The 24,503-nt window shown below is 45.0% G+C and overlaps 1 protein-coding gene across 7 annotated transcripts in view; it reads left to right on the top strand.

Annotated features, from left to right (window-relative positions):
* Nucleotides 1–24,503, top strand: part of RESF1 (retroelement silencing factor 1) — a 243,477-nt gene that overhangs the window by 143,900 nt on the left and 75,074 nt on the right. For 3 of the 7 annotated variants that reach the window (XM_029600023.1, XM_029600022.1, XM_029600024.1), the window contains exon 1: nt 17,245–17,298. The exons of 1 other annotated variant lie outside the window; for it this stretch is intronic. Coding sequence is in view for 1 of the 6 variants with exons in the window: in XM_029600025.1 (XP_029455885.1) it covers nt 8,171–8,224; nt 17,245–17,298 (108 nt within the window). In the remaining 5 variants the exon portion in view is untranslated. Of the gene's footprint in view, nt 1–8,170; nt 8,225–17,244; nt 17,299–24,503 lie in introns of those variants that run through there. 3 more of the 7 variants (XM_029600025.1, XM_029600019.1, XM_029600020.1) reach the window with 2 other exon arrangements.

The raw sequence follows: 24,503 nt of genomic DNA on the forward strand, positions 1-24,503 counted from the left end.
AGGTCCATCTCGATTGAAGACAACTGCAAAGCTGTGTTATGGTTGTTTGTGTACACCTTTGTATCTCACTACTGTATGGACAGTTTTGGACAAGTAGTTTTGCACAGCCTGTTCACCCCAGTAATCTCCTCTCCACCAGTGGAGCTGGGCTGCTTTATAGAATTGCTTCACTATGCAACTCTAGGCTTGGGACTCCCATGTGTTATGGATAATTCACCCTACTTGTTGATAGAAAAAGCAAATTTGCTTCCCTGTAAACAGGGTTATCTGCAGACAGCAGGATGAATTGGCCATATCTAATTCCTACTGTGCGAAGTAATAACACACTATTCCCCCTCCGGAATGATAAGACTGTGAACAAACACAAGATTCAGCAAAAGAGGTCTTTATTGATCATCAAACAAAGCCAGCAAACTTTTGTGCTAACAATGCAGGCACAAGCTTGCTGTTGGATATACAGGGCCTTTTATACTCCCTTAGTTCCTCTCTTTCAGCTTTGAGGCATCTCTTCTATCTTATTCTTGCCACCTGGCAGGCTCATTTTTCTGTTTCTTCTTATGCAATAGTGGGGGGTTGGTGTGGGTGGGGGTCTGTTGCTTCTTCTGTACTTCTCTAAATCTGCTTGTATCTGTTTCCTTTGGAACTAAGGAGGGGGGGGGGCTATACAGGGGACTGCTTTCAGCATCACCTTTCTTAATATTTAACAGTAAAAGGTTTGCTTAATAGTAGCTTATAGTCTGTGCAGGAAGAGGTGACGTGGTGCAGGCAACTGTGTACTTTTTTAAAAACATTTTTATTTATTGCATTTTAACAATATTACAAGTATCAACTTGTGATAGAAATCTCTTAAGTAACAGAAATAGAAATAAGCATGTTTCCACCTTACTTTCAAGAAAAAAAGACACTCTTAAACAAAAATAGAAGTAATACGGGAGAGTTAGGAAATACAGAGCGAATACATAATAAGAATTAATACATACATACTGGATAACCTAAGCAGACCCACCCAACCAAATTTACTATTTCACCAAAACAGGCTTTAACTAGGTGTGGAGTGGGTATCCAAGAAGGACCTTAGCTGTTGAGGTTCAAAAAAAACATATCTTTGCTATTCAGTCAAGCATTTCCCTAATTTGTTGATCGTTGCTCCATATTAAGACAAACATCTTGGCTATTTCCTATGAACCTCACTCCTTTATGGACAATTGTTTTTTTTCTCTCCCTTATTGGACGAACGTTCGCCTTCTCATAACAGGACACTTGTTTAGTCCCTGATCAGGGCATACCACCTGCAGTCAGGACATACCGAGTCTTATCTTACATTGCAAAAAAAGATTTAACACAGACTGGTTTAATTCTCTATTCTTTCCTCCCTATCCCTCACTATCCTTCCCTCCTTGAGATCTACCTCTTTCCAGTACACACAGCCCCGTAGCTGCCTCTTGCAGTCCTCAGTTAAATTCCCTCCATCTCTCTCTCTCCTGGTCCTATTTGGTATGCTATCTTGCCTTTAATAAATTCCTCCCCTCTTCTTCTCACCCCAGTTCCTCTCTTTACCAGTCTCCCCCTCCTACCACTGTAGTAACTTCGAGCTTTTCCCAAAATTTGATAGCATTTCATTTCGATTTTGGCTACATTTTAATGTATGTTCTTTAGTTTGTTTAATTAGTTGTTCGCTATTTTAATTTAACTTAATGTTGGTGCTATACTTGAATGATATATTAGCAGTTTGTATTTAACCCCAGGTATTTTATCTTCATGGATCCCAGTTCCGCATAACCCCTGTTCCATGTAATGCTATTATGCAACTACTGTTTCAATGTAAACCGATGTGATTTGTATTTGCTACATGAACGCCGGTATAGAAAAATTCAAAATAAATAAATAAACAGTATTTACAAGGAAATTGTAATTTGAGTGAGGCACCCTTTTGGAGCACCTCCCCCTTCATATTTAGAAATAATTTTCTCCAGGTCAGGATAGCACCATATTTTTTGATCGAAAAAAAGAGCTTGATTGTTTCTGAAATACTGTTTAAAGATGTTGTTTTTATCCATTAAAAAGGCGAAAGAGACTAGTAATGGTCTTTGCTGAGAATCTATCAGTTCTTGAGACCAGTCTAACAATGTTGTTAAATCAGGTGGCATTTGATCCTGCTCTTGAAGATTTTCCTGATTTCGATCATTCGGATATAAGTAGTATGCCTTAGTTGTAACTGGTTTTATTTCTTCGGGGATTTTCAATATTTGAGACACAAATTTAAAAAGATCCAAAGGTGTTATATTTCTTAATAAGAAAAAATGTATAAACCTTAGATTGTGGGATCTAAGGCTATTTTCTATCCTTTACAATCTTTTGTCCGATTCTCCATCTTTCTGTATTATAATTGTTTATTTTTTCCATTTCTAACATCGGAACTTCCATTTTTTCTATTTTTTTATTCTGAGAAGCTATTTCATTTGCATTTGAATTTACTTGCATTTTCACATCATGCACTTCTTTAGTAAGTCCCGTTATAGCTTTCTCAATTGATTGTAGGTCTATCCAAATTGTAGATAATGTTATTTCTCCAGGCTGTTGTAATGTTACTTGCCTTGGATGTTCTCGGTTCCCTTCTTCACCACCTCTGCCCGCTGCTAGGCTGACACCATAGCCAATGCCCGAAGTCTCCAGCTCTCCAGCAGAGTCCAGCCCAGCTCCTCCAACTTCTTCACGGGGCTTTACCTTTGCTGGCTGCTCTGAGGTCATAAGTCCAAATGATGTCTCTTTCCGTCCGACCGCTCCTGCCTCTCCTCGGAATCCCTACGGTGGGCCTGCAGTCTCCTGCTGCCAATGTTCTTCTCTTCGGGCTGGCTGCTCCGGCCTTACTGGTGAACCAGGGGTTAAAGGGTCTTCTGTGTGATTTTAAAAAGCTGGCCAGTTTCACACTATAAAATTATTTGATAGCCTCATTCAACTAATTCTATATGGCTATGAGAGTAAGTCTGGAATATATAGGAAGGGACAGAATGTAAATATAAATCCTGCACCTCCAGTTCTGTAACTTTGTGCATCCACTGAAATTCCCCCAACAATGGAGCTTGGCTGTTTCCCTTACAGCTCATTATAATATTTAACAGCTTTTCTATACCGACATTAGTAGGCACATCATATCGGTTTACATCAAACAAAAGATGGAAAATACATATAACAGGAAGTGGGGGTGAGGACAACATAGCGCAATGAAAAATGCAGCAACGATTCTGCAACCAGAGGAAGCTAGGAAGGGAACTGGAGAGGAGAAGGATATTAAAAATTAAAATATTAAAGTGGTGATTTGGGGGACAAGAAGTTGGCGGGGGGTGGGGGGTGCGAGGATCTAGTCTGGATATGCCTGGTGGAATAACCATGTCTTTAACATTTGTGTGACCATGATGAGAGATTCTGCTAGTATGTATATATATGTGTGTGTATGTATGTATGTATGTATATGTGTGTGTGTGTGTGTGTGTATATATATATATATATATATATATATATATATATATATTTATATTTATATTAAAATTTTCAAATTCTGGTGTCACCTCACAGTAACAGCAGCACCAACACCTTCCACTGCCAGGCACATTGTGAACTAACACAAAACCCTGCAAAAAAGACACTCAAAATCTATACTGCAATCCCATTGTAGCATAACAGTAATAACACAAAGGACTCAAACAACAGTAACCCTAACTGTGAAAAAGCAAGGGTAAATATTACACTGGGTCTTAGAATACCAATACACCAAGGCAACTACTATTAAGGAAACAAAACAAACCTGATTGCTATAGAAACAAGGAAACTACTACTAAGGAAACAAAACAAACCTGATTGCTATAGAAATTATATACTTGCAGAATCACTCATCATGGTCAGACACAGAGCAGAGATAGACTCTTGCCAAATACAGAATACAAAATAAAGGAGCACAAATTAGACAAAAACTGAAATGGAAACACCAAGAAGCCAAACTCTGAGTATTAACAATGGAAAAACAGAACCACCATTCTTCATAAAACAAATAAAATCAAGAAACATAAAGCATCAGTTATAATAGTAAAACCATACTAATAAAAGAATATTTTAAAACTACTGATTATATATGATTTTAATTAATAGAAATTCTATTTATTTTTTACAATTTCCCAAACACCAATAAAATATTTCAAAACGGCCCATATATCAAATAACACCCAATAATTAAAACTAATAAGGATTTTAAAAAGCTCCTGCTGTCCATACGTGGGAGCTCTTGATTTCCAGTCACCCTGATATTGTCGAGGATTAGGAGGTTATCCTCGCTGTCTCACACATACTCATGTCCATTTTCTCTCACACATACACTGTCACATACATACACATTCATGCTCTTATACACACCATAACCTCTCACTCTCACAGACACTGACACACTCTCAGGCTCTTAAGACACACTCTCCCCCTCCACACCCCCCTCCCCACACACAAACTCTTACTCCCCAGAATTTTCTCATACACACTCATACTCACTGGCTCCCTCACATACACCCAGGCAAGCTCCCAATCAATACACAGGCAACCCTCAGGCTGGCACTCATGCATTCACACACACAGACACCCCCAGGCAGACTCCCATTCATACACATGCACACACTAAAGGCAGACTCCCTCTCTTTTGCCAGCAACCTCAGAGCCTCTCTCATTCCTCTGCTGCCGCATAGCTATTCGGGAGGCGCTGATTACTGCTACTGGCACTGAAGCCCATGCTTCTGCCTCCTCTGTGCAGGCCCCGTGGGTTTCCACTTCCTCCATGCTGATCTCGTACATTGTGAGATCCGCATAGAGAAAGCGCTACTCTTGCACATTACCAAAGATTACATGTGCCAATCAGTAAAAAGTAATTTATTTTTTTTTTACCTTTGCTGTCTGATCTTAGTTTTCTAATTGGTTGGTCACAGGCTTTTTTGTTCCACCTTCCCTTTCTTATTTTTTTTGCCAATTCCTTTTATATTGTGTTTTCTATTTCTTTTCTCTCCATCTATTTTCTTCCCTCAAACACACTGTCAGGTTCTCATTCTCACATGCTTTCTCTCTCTCACACACACACTCACATGCTCTCTCTCATACAATCATTCATATACACAGTCTCTCTTGCACATGCTGTCTGACTCACACACATACACACAGGCTCTCTCTCACTCCCACATTCTGTCTTGCTCAAGCAAAGGCTCTCACTGTTGCATGCTGTCTCTCTCTCTCACACACAGAGGCCCTCACATGCTGTCTCTGCAAACATTCAGGTCCTCACTCTCTCTCACAGACACACAATCTCTCATCTCATCTCATACACACATACACACTCACTCTACAGGCCCTCAGCCTCTCTCTTGCCTCTGGGCCTCCTCTTCACAGGTCACCGCAGGAAGGGGCGATCTGTGAAATTGTCGGTTCAGTGTGCTGCGGCAGTCAAAAAAGCAGACAGAATGTTGGAAATTATTACAAAGGGAATGGTGAATAAAACGGAAAATGTCATAATGCCTCTATATTGCTCCATTGTGAGACAGCACCTTGAATACTGTGTACAATTCTGGTCGCCATATCTCAAAAAAGATATAATTGCGATGGAGAAGGTACAGAGAAGGGCTGCCAAAATGATAAGGGGAATGGAACAGCTCCCCTATGAGGAAAGACTAAAGAGGTTAGGACTTTTCAGCTTGGAGAAGAGACGGCCGAGGGGGGATATGATAGAGGTGTTTAAAATCATGAGAGGTCTAGAACGGGTAGATGTGAATCGGTTATTTACTAGGGGGCACTCCATGAAGTTAGAATGTGGCACATTTAAAACTAATTGGAGAAAATGTTTTCACTCAACGCACAATTAAACTCTGGAATTTGTTTCCAGCGGATGTGGTTAGTGCAGTTAGTATAGCTGTGTTTAAAAAAGGATTGGATAAGTTCTTGGAGGAGAAGTCCATTACCTGCTATTAAATAAGTTGACTTAGAAAATAGCCACTGCTATTACTAGCAACAGTAACATGGAATAGACTTAGCTTTTGGGTACTTGCCAGGTTCTTATGGCCTGGATTGGCCACTGTTGGAAACAGGATGCTGGGCTTGATGGACCCTTGGTCTGGCCCAGTATGGCATGTTTTTATGTTCTTAGGGGCTCTGCAGCGGCGGCCCTGCTACCGGGCCGCCTACTGAGCCCACTGAGACTTGAGATTCGTGGATAACTATAAACGCTGCTCCTCTTCTGCATGCGACTGATGCTCCTCCTCCTCCTTCCTGCCCGCATGGCTCAGGCAACATTTTCTTCCGGGGTTGCGCGGGCAGGAAGGAGGGAGGAGCACCTGCAGGTTTGGGCGCAGCCTTTCTCACGGGACAAGCAGGATGCTAGTCCTCACATATGGGTGACATCATCAGGATGGAGCCCAATCACGGAAAACGTCTGTCGAAGTTTCCAGAACTTTGACTGGCCCCTAAAGGGCATGCCCAGCATGGCACTAACCCTGCAGCCAGCAGGGGTCCTCCCTCAGTCTTCTTTTTTCCGCGCAGCAGTAGCCTCGCGGTTTAGGAGCTCTGAAGAGATTTCTGACAGGCATTTTCCTCTCTGAGTTAATTAAAATTAGATTGCCCCACAGGGGACCCTCTAACTTTTCTCAGGCCACAGTACTCCGGCAAGTTTTTCACCATTTTTCGTCTATTACCGTCGAGTTTGGCTCTCGCGGCCTACTGGCCGTCGACCGTACCGCGGCTCGATTTTTCTATGGCCATGGCGTCGGGGTTTCATCGGTGCCCAGACTGCACTCGCACCATGTCTATCACAGACCCTTATGGAGCCTGTGTAATGTGTTTAGGCCGTGAGCATGTTGTCCTGACTTGCACCAAATGTGCCCTCATGACACCAAAAGGTCGCAAAGCCAGAATGGAGAAGATGGTACTCCTTTTCTGTGCTCACACCCCGACGTCATCGGAACAGGCACCGTCGAAGTCACACCAGCATCGACAACCGTCCGGTGACTGCCTGCCATCGACATCTTCACGGCCATTGTCTCTCGTTTCTCCCCCTCAAGATCGAGGGGATTGTAGGGAGAAACATAAGCCATCGGCATCGTAAGTCTCGGACTGTCGAGGGAGCGAAATCATCGACCTCGCCACCGTCCAAGCCACCATCGATGAAGCCCCGCCCGGGAACGGCACCGACCACTCCTGCGACCAGGACATCGAGGCCATCCTCACCCGGTCGGGGTTTGGGAGTCGCGATTCCGCCTGTAAAGGTGGTCCCTCCGACTGTGCCTCAGCCTCCCTCTTCCGTCACGGAGCCGGGGCTGATTGCCCCAGATCTCCGGGAAGAACTGGACCGGCTGGTCCAGGAGGCCATCGGCAAGGCGATGGCAATGAGTCCAGGTTCCTCCGGCACCGACCCGATTCCAGCAGCGCTGGCACCGGTTCGGCACCGGCACCGAGAGTGGAACCGGTCACCGACCCGATTCCAGCAGTGCTGGCACCGCTGCTATCCCAGATGGAGGTGCTCATGACTGCCCTTCCGGTGATTCCCGGGTCTCCGATGGCTCCGGTGCGCTGTTGAGGGCAGACTTGGACACCTTACAGGCAAAAACCTTTCTACCTCAACAACCTCAACAGCGCACAATGAGCCTTCATTTACAATTATTTTTTCTCTTTTTTTTTTTTTTAAGCACAATAGGTTCCCCTACTCCTTCTGGGCTTCGAGTTCAGTTGGAATTAGAGATGAAATCCGATGCCATGAGACTTTGCTCACAACTACACAGGAATCTTTTCATCCTATTATTTTTTTATCCTCTCCTAACTTTTGGCCAGTTCATGTAGCAGCAGTCCTTGGCCCAGCACCATGCATCAGGACTCTATCTAAAACCCTAAAATCGGTCCTAAATGTGACCTCTTAAGTGTCACCATTGCAGGATGATTGATTCTTCCCCCCCCCCCCCCCCCCCCCCAATGTCAGGGGGCTGTGAACACTGCCTGGGCAGCATCCCCAGCCCTGGCCAACACAAGGAGTGGAAGCCCTGAGCTAGGAATTAAACCCAGGGCCCTACACATTGTATCTTACAGAATTCCCACTGAGCCTCCTGCCTAGCTCAGTTTTCTTAATGTCTCTCTCTCTCTCTCTCTCTCTCCTTTCATTTAGGCCGGCCTTTACAGTGAAAATCTTATCAGCAGCCACAGAATGTGCTTCCGTCAGGTATGTCTGTTTTTGATCTGGTCACTGGTCCTCATAGTGAGGCAATGATTTATACTCTTCCCTAGCACCACCAGAGTCACTGAACACTGCTGTGCAGTATCCTCAGCCTTGGCTCAGATCTCCCGCATGGCAGTGTAGCAAGATGATAGGCACCAGATGATGGAGCTTCTCCAGTTCCTGGATGCCCCTAAAGTGATCACTTCTATTCCCATTCATCAAGTTCTTCTTGACCTCAAAGAACTGGGAAAATCCTGGATCCATTGCCCCAGTACACAGAAAGTCTGGCACTACCTATCTAGTACAGTCAGCCCCTGGCTTTCAAAAATCTCAGCTTGACCACCACTCAGTTGTGGTAGAATCAGCCCAAAAGAAAGCAAAAAGGACAAAGCCTCACTCCTCTACGCCTCCTGTCAAGGAACACAAGTTCCTAGACAATATTGGTCGACGAGTGTTCAAGGGGCCATGCTCATCTCCAGGATTGCTTCTTACCAGCTGTACATGACCCAATACAACAGGGTCATTTTCAAGCAAATACAGGACTTCTCTGAAACCCTGCCTGACCAATTCCAAGAAAATCTTCAAATCCTTGTCAACAAGGGGTTTGAGCAAGGAAAGCATGAGATAAGAACAGCTTACGATATCTTCGACACCTTCACTAGAGTGTCTGCAACTGCCATTTCGGCAATTCGCTGGGCCTGGCTCAAGTCTTCTGACCTTCGCCCAGAAGTACAAGACAGGCTCTCTGACCTGCCCTGTATAGGAGATAATCTGTTCGGTGAACAGATTCAGCAAATAGTGGCTGAATTAAAGGATCATCATGAGACCCTCAAACAGCTCTCATCGATACCTTCTGACTTCCCTTCTGGACAGCCTTTCAAGAAGGACTCTTAAGAAGTCATTCTTCCGCCCAAGGAAGTACTATCCTGCACCAACAAGGTCCCGAGTTACGAGGCCTTATCAAAAATCTTAGCCTCGCCAGCCCCGGAAGCAAAAGCCACAAGCAGTTTCCCAACCGGGGCCTGCTTCAGGTTTTTGACTTTCCCTTGGAGAGCAGCAGTCTGATTCCTCTGCCAGGCATACCAGTGGGAGGTTGATTGTGCCACTTTCACGGCACGTGGCAATCAATCACAACCGACCAATGGGTGCTAGCAATCATTGCTCAGGGTTACCACCTGAACTTTCTTGCTCTTCCACCGGAATCACCACCTCTAGAAGTGTGGAGAGTAACCAACCACTCTGTCCTTCTGGAGCAGGAGGTTTCCCTTCTTCTCCAGTTAAGGGCAATAGAACCCATTCCTCTTTCGCAAAAAGGCCTAGGGTTCTATTCCCGGTACTTTTTGATACCCAAAAAATCCGGGGGGCTTTGTCCAATTCTGGACCTACGTGCCCTCAACAAGTACCTCCAACGGGAAAAGTTCAAGATGGTAACCTTGGGCTCGCTTCTACCTCTTCTTCAAAGAGGAGACTGGCTCTGCTCTCTGGACCTTCAGGACGCGTACACCCACATTGCGATAGCTCCAGCTCATCGCAAGTACCTCAGGTTTTTAGTAGGCCCAAGGCACTATCAGTACCAGATGCTTCCTTTCGGCCTAGCATCAGCACCACGAGTCTTTACCAAATGTCTCGTGGTTGTCGCAGCCTTTCTCAGGAAAGAAGGTGTTCACATCTACCCCTATCTAGACGACTGGTTAATCAGGGCCCCAGCCCAGCAAGCCGCTCTATCGTCCCTGGATTTGACCCTACACACTCTAATTTCTCTAGGATTTCTAGTCAATTATGAGAAATCTTATTTAGTCCCATCTCAAACCTTGTCGTTCATTGGGGCAGACTTTGACACCTTACAGGCAAAAACCTTTCTACCTCAACGAGTGCAAACCCTCGTGTCCCTCGCTCATCAGTTGCAGTCTCAGTACACAGCAACAGCTCGGCAATTCCTTGTCCTTCTCGGACACATGGCGTCCTCAGTCCATCTCACACCAATGGCCCACCTGGCCATGAGAGTCATGCATTGGACTCTGAGGTCACAATGGATTCAAGTGACTCAGCCTCTGTCAACCATTGTCCACATCACCGACGCACTCCGTCTGTCTCTCGCCTGGTGGAAAGATCAGAACAATCTCCTCCAGGGACTGCCTTTTCACCTACCAGATCCTCAACTCATTCTCACCACCGACGCTTCCAACCTCGGGTGGGGAGCTCATGTGAACGATCTACAGTCACAAGGATTTTGGTCTCCAGAGGAAGCCAAACACCAGATAATAGACAAATACCAACAAAGAAATGATAAATATTAGGTGAGTAGGATAAAACACCGGGGGGAGAGAGAGAGAATAAGGAAGCACAGAAAACAAAAAAAAAAAAAAATATAAAAAAAAAAGCAGTTTGAAATAAAATAATTGAAGAATAAATTATGGTGGCCGAGTAACAGGACAACCACACAAAGGGTTGTCCTAGGTAAAAGCCACTGCACATTTGACCACGTATTAAGGAGTTCCCTTAACGTTGGGTTGTTGATGGTTGCACCAGCTTCGGCAACTGGGGTATTTCATTACATCACTAGCAGTGACTGCTGTTTCTCTACGGAGTAAAACATCATTCACACTTTTCCTTGCATGGACAGCTGCATAACAGTCAACCCAAGCAAGGACCTCTACTTTCTTCATCACTCACTATAAATCTACTGCCTGGGATTGCTGTTCACTACCATAAATCCCATATAGCACGCTTCTGAACACCACAGTCACAATGACCTTTCTGTCCAACAACCGTGCAGACATTCTGACAAATACTGATGTCTCTGCGCGCATACACCATAACCTGAGCCCCTCAGTTCTTTCATTATTGGGCCACGGTATTTTTTCACCATGCGTTTACTCATGGGTTAAAAAAAATTTTTTTTTTGCTCTGAGCAAGATTCAGTGAAATCCAATTATCAGTGGACCTAAGCTGTTCAACCGCTATCGTCCCTGATCCATATTGCAGATCTAGAGCCAAAACCTAGACTGGTCCTGCTCAAGCTCGCATTTACTCAGGGTTGCAGAGTTCGAACTAACATCTTCTCAACCCAATATGCGTCTTCTCCGCTCCATGCAGACTTTCACATTAACTTCCTGGAGCTTTGAGCCATGAGATGCTTTTATGCCTTACAATACTGCCTATGCAGCAAACCTTTGTGCGTACAGACGGACAGCATAGTGACATTGTGGTATTTCCAACACACAAGCACGCACAATCTCTTAGCTGCTCTGCTAGGAAGCTGTGCAGCTCTAATCTTGGCCCTTGCTCACTCCATGCATCCCCGGGCCACTTATCTAACAGACTTACTGAACGCACTAGCAGACCTTCTCCACATAAGTTCCATCCTCCCGGATGGTCTTTGATTATATGTGTAGCGAGAAAAATCTTCTACCGCTGAGGTCAACTGAACTTGCCCTCTGCATCTGAATCAAACCACATGGTGGACAGATTCTTCTCCATACACATGTCTCCAATGCGGTCCCATGGACGCCTTTGCTGCAACAAAGGCCTCTTATATGTGTCTCTTTCGATGCCTCTCATAGCCAGCACCCTTTTTATGCTGCACCGGGAATGGGGTTCACTGTTCTCAGACCCACGTCCTGGCCGAGACCAGTATGCTTTCCCATACTTCTCAATCTATCCCAAGTTAATCTCATATCATGGACTCACTGATGTTCACAGGTACTGGTAGCGTCTCAAAAACCTACACAATCCCCCACAATCAAATCGGCTCACCTCAGTCAAGTGAGAGAGAACGCTGTCAATTGCAGGATCAAAACTGTGGAATACGTTACCAATTCAATTAAGGTTGCAGCAGCAAAAAAACAAGTTTAAAGCTGAGCTTAAAACATGGCTGTTCAACGCTGCTTATATTGAAAATGAGAAATAGGCATGCACTTAAGTTTTAATATCTACAGCTGATTTTTATTTTAATCTTTTAAAATGCTAGAAGCGCTATATTTATGCTTTTAGTATTTTATTGATTTAATACTTGTTTTATTATATTCTATTTTAACAGCTATTGTGTTTTTGTAATTTTAGCTGTTTAATTCTTTTATGAGTGATTGTAATTTTCTTACTTTTATATATTTATTGAAATGTTAACCGCTGTGAAGGCTATGCTGAGACAATGGTATATAAATGATAAACCTTAAACCTTAAAACCTTAAAATGGCATGATTTACCACCTGTCACATAAAAAAAAAAAAGGGGGGGGGGGTTTACCCCTTTATTTCTCTTACTCCCTTGGATTCTGCTCCCCAGACATCCTCTACATGGGTATGCCTCTATTCCAATTCGCGTACCACTTGGGAGTGGGGGATACCTGATTAACGGTTCAACCCCTTCAGAGTCAGCTTACCATGGGTTATCCACTGATTAAGCCGCCTTTATTTTACTGGTTACGGAATGGGGCATATATATATGTATTAGTGCTTACAAGACTCATGCATTCCCCGTTCGAGCCTTGCCATTCCTCTCACGTAACAGTCTGCAATGGGAAATTCTTTCCCTCAGTCATCACTTTTGCCAACAGGGTCAGTGAGTTCCACACCTTGTTACATACTCACCCAACCCTCCGTTCCTCCATGACAGAGTGGTTTTACATACTCAACTACATATCGTTCTTAAGGAAGAGGCAGCATCTCACCTTATTCAGAATATACTCTGCCCACTTTCCCAACACCTCTCTCTCCCCAGAGCGAGAGGGTTTTCCACTCTTTGGACTGTAAATGTGCACTTGCATTCTATCCAGACCGCACTACACTCCATAGGAATTACACCTAATTCTTTCCTCCTGTGGCAAAAGCCAAGCTGCGAGTTCCAGTGGGCGAACAGACCTATTCCTCCTAATTGATGGTCTGTATCTCTTTTTCCTACTAACAAGCAGGCATTTCACTACAACACCGTGTGTAACCTCACTCTCTTAGGGCTGTACCAGCTTCAATAGCTCACCTTCGGCCGGTGCCGCTTGTACATATTTGTAAAGCTGCGACCTGGAGCTCTCTCCATCCCTTCGCAGCCCATTATCCCTTAGATAAGACTGGCCGGCATGCTTCCATGTTTGGCCAGTCCGTCTACTCCTCTTCTGTTCGGTTTAACTACCCAACATCCTTCCACCAACCTGATAAGGGTTTCAGGACGCCCTCCTTTCCAAATTCCACCCCTGACGTTGCGCCTTTTGCACGTCTTGGGTGCATTGGGTACACTCTCGGGCATCCTCAGCTCGGTACTCACCCATATGTGAGGACTACCATCCTGCTTGTCCTGTGAGAAAGCAAGTGTTGCTTACCTGTAACAGGTGTTCTCACAGGACAACAGGATGGTAGTCCTCATGAAACCCATCCGCCATCCCGCGGAGTTGGGTCTACATACGTTTTATTATAGTTTCACTTGCGCTTTTTGCTATGACTAGACTGAGGGGAGACACCTGTGGTCACAGGGATAATTGCAGGCTGAGCATGCTCAGTGCACTCAGTGTGCCAGCGTCAGTCAAAGCTTTATAGAAACTTTGACAGAGAAGTTTTCCGTAGCAGGGCTCCGTCCACTGATGTCACCCATATGTGAGGACTAACATCCTGCTGACCTGTGAGAACACCTGTTACAGGTAAGCAACACTTGCTTTATTCATTGTTGATTGAGACTGTAGTGGCTAGAAAGTTAACTCTTCCATGGAGACGTCCATCTTGAGCCAGATTTGTGGTATGCAGTGTGCTGAAAGTTGTAAAACTGCTTAAGGTTTTCTTTTAGTCTAAATCATGAAGAGTCATTGATATACTGGTAAAATCTTAATGGTTGGTTGTGGTACTCAGAATTGTCTTTTCCAGCTCTTCACATAATCTGTAAATAGAGATAATTTATTGAAGCTAAAGTAATTATGGGTCAGAATGAATTGTTAGATTTGCAATAGTTTCTGCTGTGTATTAATGTTCTAGGATAGTTGGCTTTAGCAGTTTGCAATGTGTAGTTATGCCATCTGTATAAGAGATGTTACTGTACAATGATTCCATATCTATTGGGACAAGGAGGTTGTCAGGCAGCTGCTTAATGTTGTTTTAACCTGTTTAGAAAATCCGTGTTGTCTTGTAATACGCTGCTAGGGGTGTTTTTTTTTTAACTAGGGGTTTTAAAATCCCTTCTTAGTCCAGGTATTTCCTCTTGAGTGTGCCAGGACCGTATATAATAGATTTGTGGATTTTTGGTAGCATGAGGAAGATTAATATAGGTGTGTAGATAGGTATCCGGTTTTCCAGCTAAGACTGTACCTTCTTTTGGAGATATTGCAGATATTTTTCATATCTTTTATATATTCCTTTGTGGAATGCTTGACAAGTTTCTTGTAATATTTATTTTCTCTATATTTTCCTGTGTATATAACCACTGCAGAGCCTCCTTTCTACCTGGGAAAGGTTGTATAAGATTTTCATTAGTTCGTGGGAGAACTGTTTTTACCCTGTCTAAAGCATTCTATGTAGTTCATGGTGTGTCCATTCGGAGGGATAAAATAGGTGTTCATTCTTTTGAATTTGTAATCAAATATGTTGGGGAAATTTTTTTATTTTTTTTTTAAGAAATGCACACTTTAGAAGCAGTTTTCTTAATCCCTCAAGGTCAGAGTGTGGGGTGATGGGGAGATTATTTTTGTCTTTTTTTATATTTTTAATATTATATTTGATACAATGGATACTAATGAACCAGAAAGGCTGAAGATTTGAAGTCCCTGCATTTGCTCAGAGATAATGGACATTGGAGACGCTATACTGGACATTGGAATGTTGAAAGATTGACAACGACTTTTGGAGTGAGCTAAAATAGTTTACATTTGGAGTCTATCAGTCATTGATGTAGTCACTGATTGGCTGGTCAGAAATAACCCAGAAGAACAGATGTTGCTATATGGTACAGAATAGTTATGCTAATAATTGATTCTTATTTGGCTGGGGCTATTCTGGTACAAAACCATATATGACAAAAAGAACTTCAATTTATGACCAATCAGAAAAGAACATTTGTCAGTGATTGCATGTGAGAAATTATAAAACAGGGTGCAGCATTATCATCGATTTAGGAGACAGAGAGAGAGACACATCCTGTATCACAGTGTCAACCTCCCCACTGTGTGTATCAATAGCCTGGCCAGCTAAAACTTACATTGTAAGTATTTGATACAATATTAAGTATAGAGATCTGTGAAATTGTACTCTGCATTTATTCTTTTTCTCTTAAAGGATCCTGAGATAATAGGATAAGGAATTATATACTATTATTGTTTTATCATACCTAGAATATACTTCAAGTGTATATTAAAAAGACATGAAAAGATATAGCAAGTCAAATTTTACCAATCTGTTTATTAAATATTGTTATCAGTTTGTGTCTGTGAATTATTCCTTATCAAACTAAAATAGTTACAAGAAAGACTGAATTTCATCCAGTTTCGTGGAAAGGCAGAATCTTAACCCTTAGCATTGCAAAAAAGAGACTAGGTAGTGTTAAAAAAAATTATTATTCAACAAGGTATCATGTGATAATTTCTAACACTACCTCATCTCTTTTCTGCAATACTAAGCAATGTCAGAAGTAAACAACTTATTATACTACCATAGTAGAATGATCTCATTCCCATTTACCCTATTTCTTAGGCCTACTTCTGAAAAGCGCAGCCTTAAGCAGTTTCAGCATTATCAACTTCTTGTTAGCTAGAATTTTCTTTCATGATTCTCAGTTAGTATCTACAGCTCAATCTCTTTGGCTTCCTCTGAAAGCTAAACTTCATAGGCGCACAAAAAGGCTGCCTCATGCTGGGTTAATTGGTGATTAGAGAGTTTGATTATCCCTACTTGACTTACACTTTTTTCAATATTTGTGAAGGGTTTGTGTTTGGGAGTTCTGGTAATGTTGCTTTTTCAGTACCAAGCATACAGAGAGAAAAACAAGGATGGGCTGCCTGTACCAGCTTCAGCAGGGGCTTTGTATAAACAGAAGACGTCAGAGAGCTAAGGCTTGGCAGGAGCTGAACAGCACCTGGGAAAAGGAATTTGTAAAAACACAGAGGGAGATATTGGGGGGGGAGGGGATAGTACGGGGAGGGGGCTTGCATAGGCTTTGTAAGATACCTGTGCTTGCAAGTTCATGAATAAAAACTTATACTATTTGACTAAACTTGTGTTCACTCTCCTTCCTTCCAAGAAGGATTTGTTTGTTTCTTTCAATTATCATGCCCTTAAAGCTGCATGTCCTGATTCTGGTGTTCATAGTCATCCGATGACCCAGAGTATCAGGTTCTATCTCAGGTGGTGTTGGTCTGCAAAGGGATGTCTGCCTCTAGTTGTTTTTGAATGAGGGTATTCTGTTTTTGTCTTTCCTCTGATGGCCCTGTGTTTCTTAGCATTTAAAAAATGTATTATCTAGTTAATTGCTTACCAGAGAGAGCAGTTCCTTCCAGTCTTTGTGTTTGCATTTCAATGGAGACCAGCTTCTCTTGAGGTTATCACACAATGAGCCTTCATTTACAATTATTTTTCTCTTTTTTTTTTTTTTTTAAGCACAATAGGTTCCCCTACTCCTTCTGGGCTTCGAGTTCAGTTGGAATTAGAGATGAAATCTGATGCCATGAGACTTTGCTCACAACTACACAGGAATCTTTTCATCCTATTATTTTTTTATCCTCTCCTAACATTTGGCCAGTTCATGTAGCAGCAGTCCTTGGCCCAGCACCATGCATCAGGACTCTATCTAAAACCCTAAAATTGGTCCTAAATGTGACCTCTTAAGTGTCACCATTGCAGGATGATTGATTCTTCTCTCCCCCCCCCACCCCCAATGTCAGGTGGCTGTGAACACTGCCTGGGCAGCATCCCCAGCCCTGGCCAACACAAGGAGTGGAAGCCCTGAGCTAGGAATGAAACCCAGGGCCCTACACATTGTATCTTACAGAATTCCCACTGAGCCTCCTGCCTAGCTCAGTTTTCTTAATGTCTCTCTCTCTCTCTCCTTTCATTTAGGCCGGCCTTTACAGTGAAAATCTTATCAGCAGCCACAGAATGTGCTTCCGTCAGGTATGTCTGTTTTTGATCTGGTCACTGGTCCTCATAGTGAGGCAATGATTTATACTCTTCCCTAGCACCACCAGAGTCACTGAACACTGCTGTGCAGTATCCTCAGCCTTGGCTCAGATCTCCCGCATGGCAGTGTAGCACTGCAAGTGAACTATCAGGCTTCAGTACAATGTGAAATATTAACAGTATTAGATTAAATGCAACTTCCACAATATTACCTTTTACTAGGGATGTTTTTATTTTACTGTATTTTATTCTGTATTGTTTTTTCTCAAATGAACGACTCTGTCCAAGTCTTAAATCACACAATAGTATATTTATTATACTGGGTATAAGCAAAGGTATACCCAGGAAGCAAAGGTATAGTATACTCACATAATGTACATAGCACATCTAGGTCTGGAACGTTTGCTTAAATTTTTCTTTTTGCAGGCTCTCTTTATATACATCTTTTTCTGTAAGTTAATTGATGACTTCTATATTTGTTCTAAACCACAAGATTTCAGTTATTCTCACAGGACAAGCAGGATGGTTGTCCTCACAAATGGGTGACATCGAGGATGGAGCCCACCACGGAAAACTTCTGTCAAAGTTTAAACAGAACTTTGACTGGCCCCTACTGGGCATGCCCAGCAAGGCACTGACCCTGCAGCCAGCAGGGGTCTCCCTTCAGTCTTCTTTTTTCCGCGCAGCAGTTGCCACGCGGTGAAAGGAGCTCTCTAACCACGTTCCTGACAGGAATTTGGAAATTAATTTCCTAAGAAAATTTGCCCCTCAGGGGTCTCCCTTCGACAAATTTTTTAGTCATCTTTCGGAACCCGGTAAGTTTTTTGCCTTTTTCCCTCGACTACCGTCGATTTTGGCCCTTGAGGCCTGTTGGCACTTACCGATCCCCAGCCTAAATTTTGGCTTCCAGCCATGGCAACGGGGTTCCGCCGTTGTCCGGATTGTACCCGGACTATGTCCATCACAGACCCCCATAGGGTTTGTGTAATGTGTTTGGGTAGTGAGCATGATGTCCTGACTTGCACCAAATGTGCCTTAATGACACCCAAGGGTCGCAAAGCCAGGATGGAGAAGATGGGGCTCCTCTTCCATGCATCCACCCCAACGCCATCGATAGCATCGACGTCATCGGAACCGGCACCGTCGAAGTTGTACCATCATCGCCAACCCTCCGGTGACCGTCCGCCATCGATCGCTTCTCGGCCATCGACTCCCGTTCCTTCCCCGGATGGGCGAGGGGACCGGACAGAAAAGCATCGCCATCGACGGCACAAGTCTCGGCCTGTCGAGGATCCACAGCCATCGACCTCTGTTCAAGCCGAGCCACCGACAAAGAAGCCGCGAACAGACCGGACATCCTCCACGTCTGGTTCGTTGGCATCGAGGAAACCCTCACCCTCCCGGGGTGCGGGGGCCGTGATCCCACCGGTTACGGTGGTACTTCCGGCCCTGCCTCAGCCTCCCTCTCCCGTCGAGCCGGGTATGGTTACCCCTGGTCTCCGGGCAGAACTGGACCGGCTGGTCCAGGAGGCCATCGAGAAAGCGATGAAGAAATTACAACCTCCATCGGCACCGTCTCCGGCACCGGTTCCAGTGCCGCCCCCAGCACCGACACCGGCACCGGCTTCGCCACCGAGGAGGGAACCAACCACCGAGCCGTTGATACAAGCGTTAGCACCGCTACTCAGCCGTATGGAGGCGCTCATGACGGCCCTTCCATCGGTGATTCCAGTGCCATCGACAACACCACCGTCTCCGACTGGATTCTCATCGGCAGGAGAAACACCGTTTCGGATTCCCCCTTCCGGGGTGGTTCCATCGGTGCCTTCTGGTATATCTCCACCGATATATCCTTCGGCTCCATCGATTCCGCGCCAGACACCGATTCCATCGGCAGCACCGAAGCCATCGATGCCATTTCTGATTCCACCTACGGCACCGATTCCACTTCGGTTTCCATCGATGCCCTCAGAACCTCAGCCAGGTCCATCAGGGCTACAAGCCCCACATGATCCCTACGATACCTGGGGTGATGATGATGATACATCTTCTGACACAGATTTGCCTTCGCAGCCATCTCCTACAGAGAGTAGAAAAAGATCTCCTCCTGAGGATCTCTTTTATTAATTTTGTAAAAGAAATGTCAGAAGTTGTACCTTTTCAGTTACAATCTGAAGCTGATGATAGACACCAAATGATGGAACTCCTTCAATTTCTGGATGCTCCAAAAATCATCGCTTCCATCCCTATACACCAGGTGTTTTTGGATCTGCTCAAGAAAAACTGGGAATCTCCTTCATCAGTGTCCCCAGTTAACAAAAAAGCTGACTCCACCTACCTAGTCCAGTCAGCACCAGGTTTCCAAAAACCTCAACTGGATCATCGCTCTGTTGTGGTTGAGTCCGCGCAGAAGAAGGCCAAGCGTCTTAAGCCACACTCTTCTACCCCACCTACCAGGGACAACAAGTTCCTAGATAGTGTGGGACGAAAAGTGTACCATGGAGCTATGTTGATTTCACGCATAGCTTCATATCAACTATATATGACTCAATACAACAGAGCTATCCTTAAGCAGATGCAAGACTACGCTGACACGTTGCCGGACCAGTACCAACCGCAACTTCAAGCCCTTCTTCACAAGGGATTTGAGGCAGGGAAGCACGAGATTAGGACTGCCTACGATATATTCGATGCTTCCACGAAGGTTTCAGCCACAGCCATCTCAGCTAGACGTTGGGCTTGGTTAAAGTCATCCAACCTTCGCCCAGAGGTCCAAGATCGTCTTGCTGATTTACCCTGCTTAGGCGACAATTTGTTTGGAGAACAAATTCAACAGATTGTGGCAGAGTTAAAAGACCACCATGAGACGTTGAAACAACTCTCGTCTATCCCACCTGAGGTGATCTCCAAGCAACCGCAAAAGAAGGACTCTAAAAAGTCGTTCTTTCGACCACGCCGCTACTACCCTCCGTCAACTAGGGCTCGTCCTGCACGGTCCTCTAACAGACCTCAGACTCGTCAGCCGAGAAAGCAAAGGCCTACTGTAGCCCCTCCTCCGGGGCCTGCGGCTGGCCTTTGACTCCCCTGTAGGGAACACATGCCAAACCCCTCTTCCGGACATCCCTGTAGGAGGTCGACTGTACCATTTTCTACAACCTTGGTTGCAGATCACCTCAGATCAGTGGGTGCTAGCAATTATCGCACAGGGTTACCACCTCAACTTCATAACTCTTCCGGCAGACTCCCCGCCTCTTCAAGCGTGGAGTCTATCCACCCATTTGGCTCAATTACAACAGGAAGTATCTCTTCTTCTGCAATCAAATGCTATAGAACCCGTTCCTCCCTCTCAACGAGGCACGGGATTCTATTCCAGATACTTCCTAATACCAAAGAAATCAGGGGGACTAGGTCCCATTTTGGACCTTCGAGCCCTCAACAAATACCTTCAAAAAGAGAAGTTCAAAATGGTAACCCTAGGCGCGCTGCTCCCTCTGCTACAAAGAGGGGATTGGCTGTGCTCTCTCGACCTCAAGGACGCTTATACCCACATTGCGATCACACAATCCCATCGCAAATATCTGCGGTTTCTAGTTGGCCATGACCATTATCAATACCGTGTCCTCCCTTTCGGTCTAGCTTCTGCCCCACGAGTCTTTACCAAATGTCTCGTAGTGGTAGCAGCATTCCTCAGGAAGGAAGGTGTCCACGTCTACCCATACCTGGACGATTGGCTAATCAGGGCCTCCACCCAACAGATAGCTCAATCCTCCCTCAAATTGACAATTCAAACACTCCTTTCCTTAGGGTTTCTCGTCAATTACGAGAAATCTTGCTTAGTCCCGTCTCAAACCTTATCCTTCATTGGGGCAGACTTGGACACCTTACAGGCAAAGGCTTACCTTCCTCTTCAGAGGGTCCACACCCTAATGTCCCTGGCTCGCCAGCTCCAGTCTCAGAACACTGCCACGGCTCGCCAGTTCCTCATTCTCCTAGGGCACATGGCATCCTCGGTTCAAGTCACTCCCATGACCCGACTAGCCATGAGAGTAACACAATGGACTCTACGACACCAATGGATTCAAGCTTTTCAGCCTCTGTCCTCCATAGTCACAGTCACACAAGCGCTGCGCCTCTCCTTAACCTGGTGGACGACTCAGGTCAACCTTCTTCAGGGCTTACCCTTTCTTCCACCGGATCCGCAAGTAATCCTAACCACCGACGCTTCTCACATCGGTTGGGGAGCCCATGTGGACGACTTTCAAACCCAAGGGTTATGGTCCAAAGAGGAAGCCGAACACCAGATCAATTTCCTGGAACTTCGAGCAATCCGCTATGCGCTCCGCACTTTCAAAGATCATCTCCTTCATCAGATAATCTTAATCCAGACGGACAACCAAGTGGCCATGTGGTACATAAACAAGCAGGGAGGCACAGGCTCCTTCCTTCTGTGTCAGGAAGCTGCGCAGATCTGGGCGGAAGCCCTCTCCCACTCCATGTACCTCAGGGCCACTTACCTGCCGGGAGTAGACAATGTATTGGCAGACCAGCTGAGCCGTGTCTTCCAACCGCACGAGTGGTCACTCGATCCTCTGGTAGCGACCTCTCTGTTTCACAAGTGGGGTTCTCCCCGCATAGACCTCTTTGCGTCCCCTCAGAACCACAAAGTGGACGATTACTGCTCTCTCATTCGGAGTCAGCACTCTCGGCCGAGGGATGCTTTCTCCCTCAGGTGGACAACCGGTCTGCTCTATGCATTCCCTCCACTTCCTCTTGTGTCAAAGACTCTCGTGAAGCTACACCAGGACGGGGGAACCATGATCCTGATAGCACCTTACTGGCCACGCCAAGTATGGTTTCCAATACTCCAGGATCTCTCCATCCGCAGGCACATTCCTCTGGGAAAGGACCCGCATCTGCTCACTCAAAACGACGGATGCCTCCTCCATCCCAACCTCCAAGCCTTGTCCCTGACGGCATGGATGTTGAAAGGTTAGTCCTTCAGCCTTTCAACCTTTCAGATTCCGTTTCTCGGGTCCTGATAGCTTCACGAAAGCCTTCCACAAGAAAGTCTTACTCATACAAATGGAAAAGGTACACATCATGGTGCACTTCTCAGTCCCTTGATCCCCTTTCCTGTCCAATCTCCAAATTCTTGGACTATTTATGGCATCTCTCTGAATCAGGTCTTAAAACCTCTTCCATTAGGATGCATGTCAGTGCGGTAGCCGCCTTCCATAAAGGTGTACAGGGTGTCCCTATTTCAGTACAACCCCTAGTAACACGTTTTCTTAAAGGCTTGCTCCATCTGAAGCCACCCTTACGTCCTCCGGCCCCATCTTGGGACCTTAACCTGGTTCTTGGTCGTCTAATGAAACCTCCTTTCGAACCTCTGCACTCCTGTGAGTTAAAGTATCTCACATGGAAGGTGTTATTCCTTTTGGCTATCACTTCAGCTCGCAGGGTTAGTGAATTGCAGGCCCTAGTTACCTATCCGCCTTACACTAAACTCCTGCAGGACCGGGCGGTACTCCGCACTCACCCTAAATTTTTACCTAAGGTAGTTTCTGAGTTTCATATTAATCAATCCATCATACTACCTATCTTTTTTCCCAGGCCCCACTCCAACTCCGGGGAACAGACTCTGCATACCCTAGACTGTAAACGAGCTCTAGCTTTTTATCTAGACCGTACAGTTTCTCACAGAAAGAGCACTCAATTATTCGTCTCTTTCCATCCTAACAAGTTAGGACAACCTTGGGAGGAGGAATAGCCTAGGGAGGAGGAATAGCCTAGTGGTTAGAGGAATAGCCTAGTGGTTAGAGCAGTGGACTATGAACCAGGAGACCAAGGTTCAAGTCCCGCTGTCGCTCCTTGTGACCTTGGGCAAGTCACTTTACCCTACATTGCCTCAGGTACAAAAACTTAGATTGTAAGCCCTCTGGGGATAGAGAAATACCTACAGTACCTGAATGTAAACCGGTGTGATGTCTCAATTGAGATGAATGTCGGTATATAAAAATAATAAATAAATAAATAAAACCTGTGGGTAAGCAGGCTCTATCCTCCTGGTTGGCGGACTGCATTTCTTTTTGCTATCAGCAAGCTGGCATTCCTTTTCAAGACCGTGTGAAAGCACACTCTGTGAGGGCCATGGCGACGTCAGTGGCACACCTTCGATCGGTGCCGCTTCCTGACATCTGCAAAGCTGCAACCTGGAGTTCTCTCCATACTTTTGCAGCCCACTATTGTTTGGACAAAGCTGGAAGACAAGACTCCATCTTCGGCCAATCTGTTTTGCGTAACCTTTTTCCAACGTGATGTACCAACACCCTTCCACCTTCCCGGTAGGGTGCGGATGCCCTTTACCAAATTCCACCCCAGTTGTTGTGCCTGTTGCACGTCATTGGGTGCATTTGGTGCAAGTCAGGACATCCTCAGCTCGGTACTCACCCATTTGTGAGGACAACCATCCTGCTTGTCCTGTGAGAAAGCAAATGTTGCTTACCTGATGTAACAGGTGTTCTCACAGGACAGCAGGATGTTAGTCCTCACGAAACCCGCCTGCCACCCCGCGGTGTTGGGTTTGTTTTGTTTTTACTTTCTAGGCACTGCCTGTAGCTTTGAAAATCAGACTGAAGGGAGACCCCTGCTGGCTGCAGGGTCAGTGCCTTGCTGGGCATGCCCAGTAGGGGCCAGTCAAAGTTCTGTTTAAACTTTGACAGAAGTTTTCCGTGGTGGGCTCCATCCTCGATGTCACCCATTTGTGAGGACTAACATCCTGCTGTCCTGTGAGAACACCTGTTACATCAGGTAAGCAACATTTGCTATCTTGCTGCTAATGCAGCTGCTCTTTGTTCCTGTTTTATCTTATCTTACTTCATATGCACAAACTTTCTTCACAGATACCCTTATCTGTTATCTCGTTATCTCATGCTCATCCTGTGGCTTACTTGTTTACGTTTCGACTGGATTCTGCTGATGTGTGTGTTGCTTGCAAAACTAGGTCATGCTAGTTTTCTTATCTTCTTCAAAGCCTGGTTCATTTTTGAGGTCTCTGGTATTTTTTCATCAGCACATTCTACAGTATCTTTAATTGTGTGAAATGTAATGGGCTTTGAGAAATCAAACAGTGAAGTAAATGAGTAAATATTAGCAAATAATTCTTTGCTTAATTTACTATGCTGGTTGCACAATTCAGA

This window comes from Rhinatrema bivittatum, chromosome 4, assembly GCF_901001135.1.
Source record: "Rhinatrema bivittatum chromosome 4, aRhiBiv1.1, whole genome shotgun sequence".
Classification (NCBI taxonomy): domain Eukaryota; kingdom Metazoa; phylum Chordata; class Amphibia; order Gymnophiona; family Rhinatrematidae; genus Rhinatrema; species Rhinatrema bivittatum.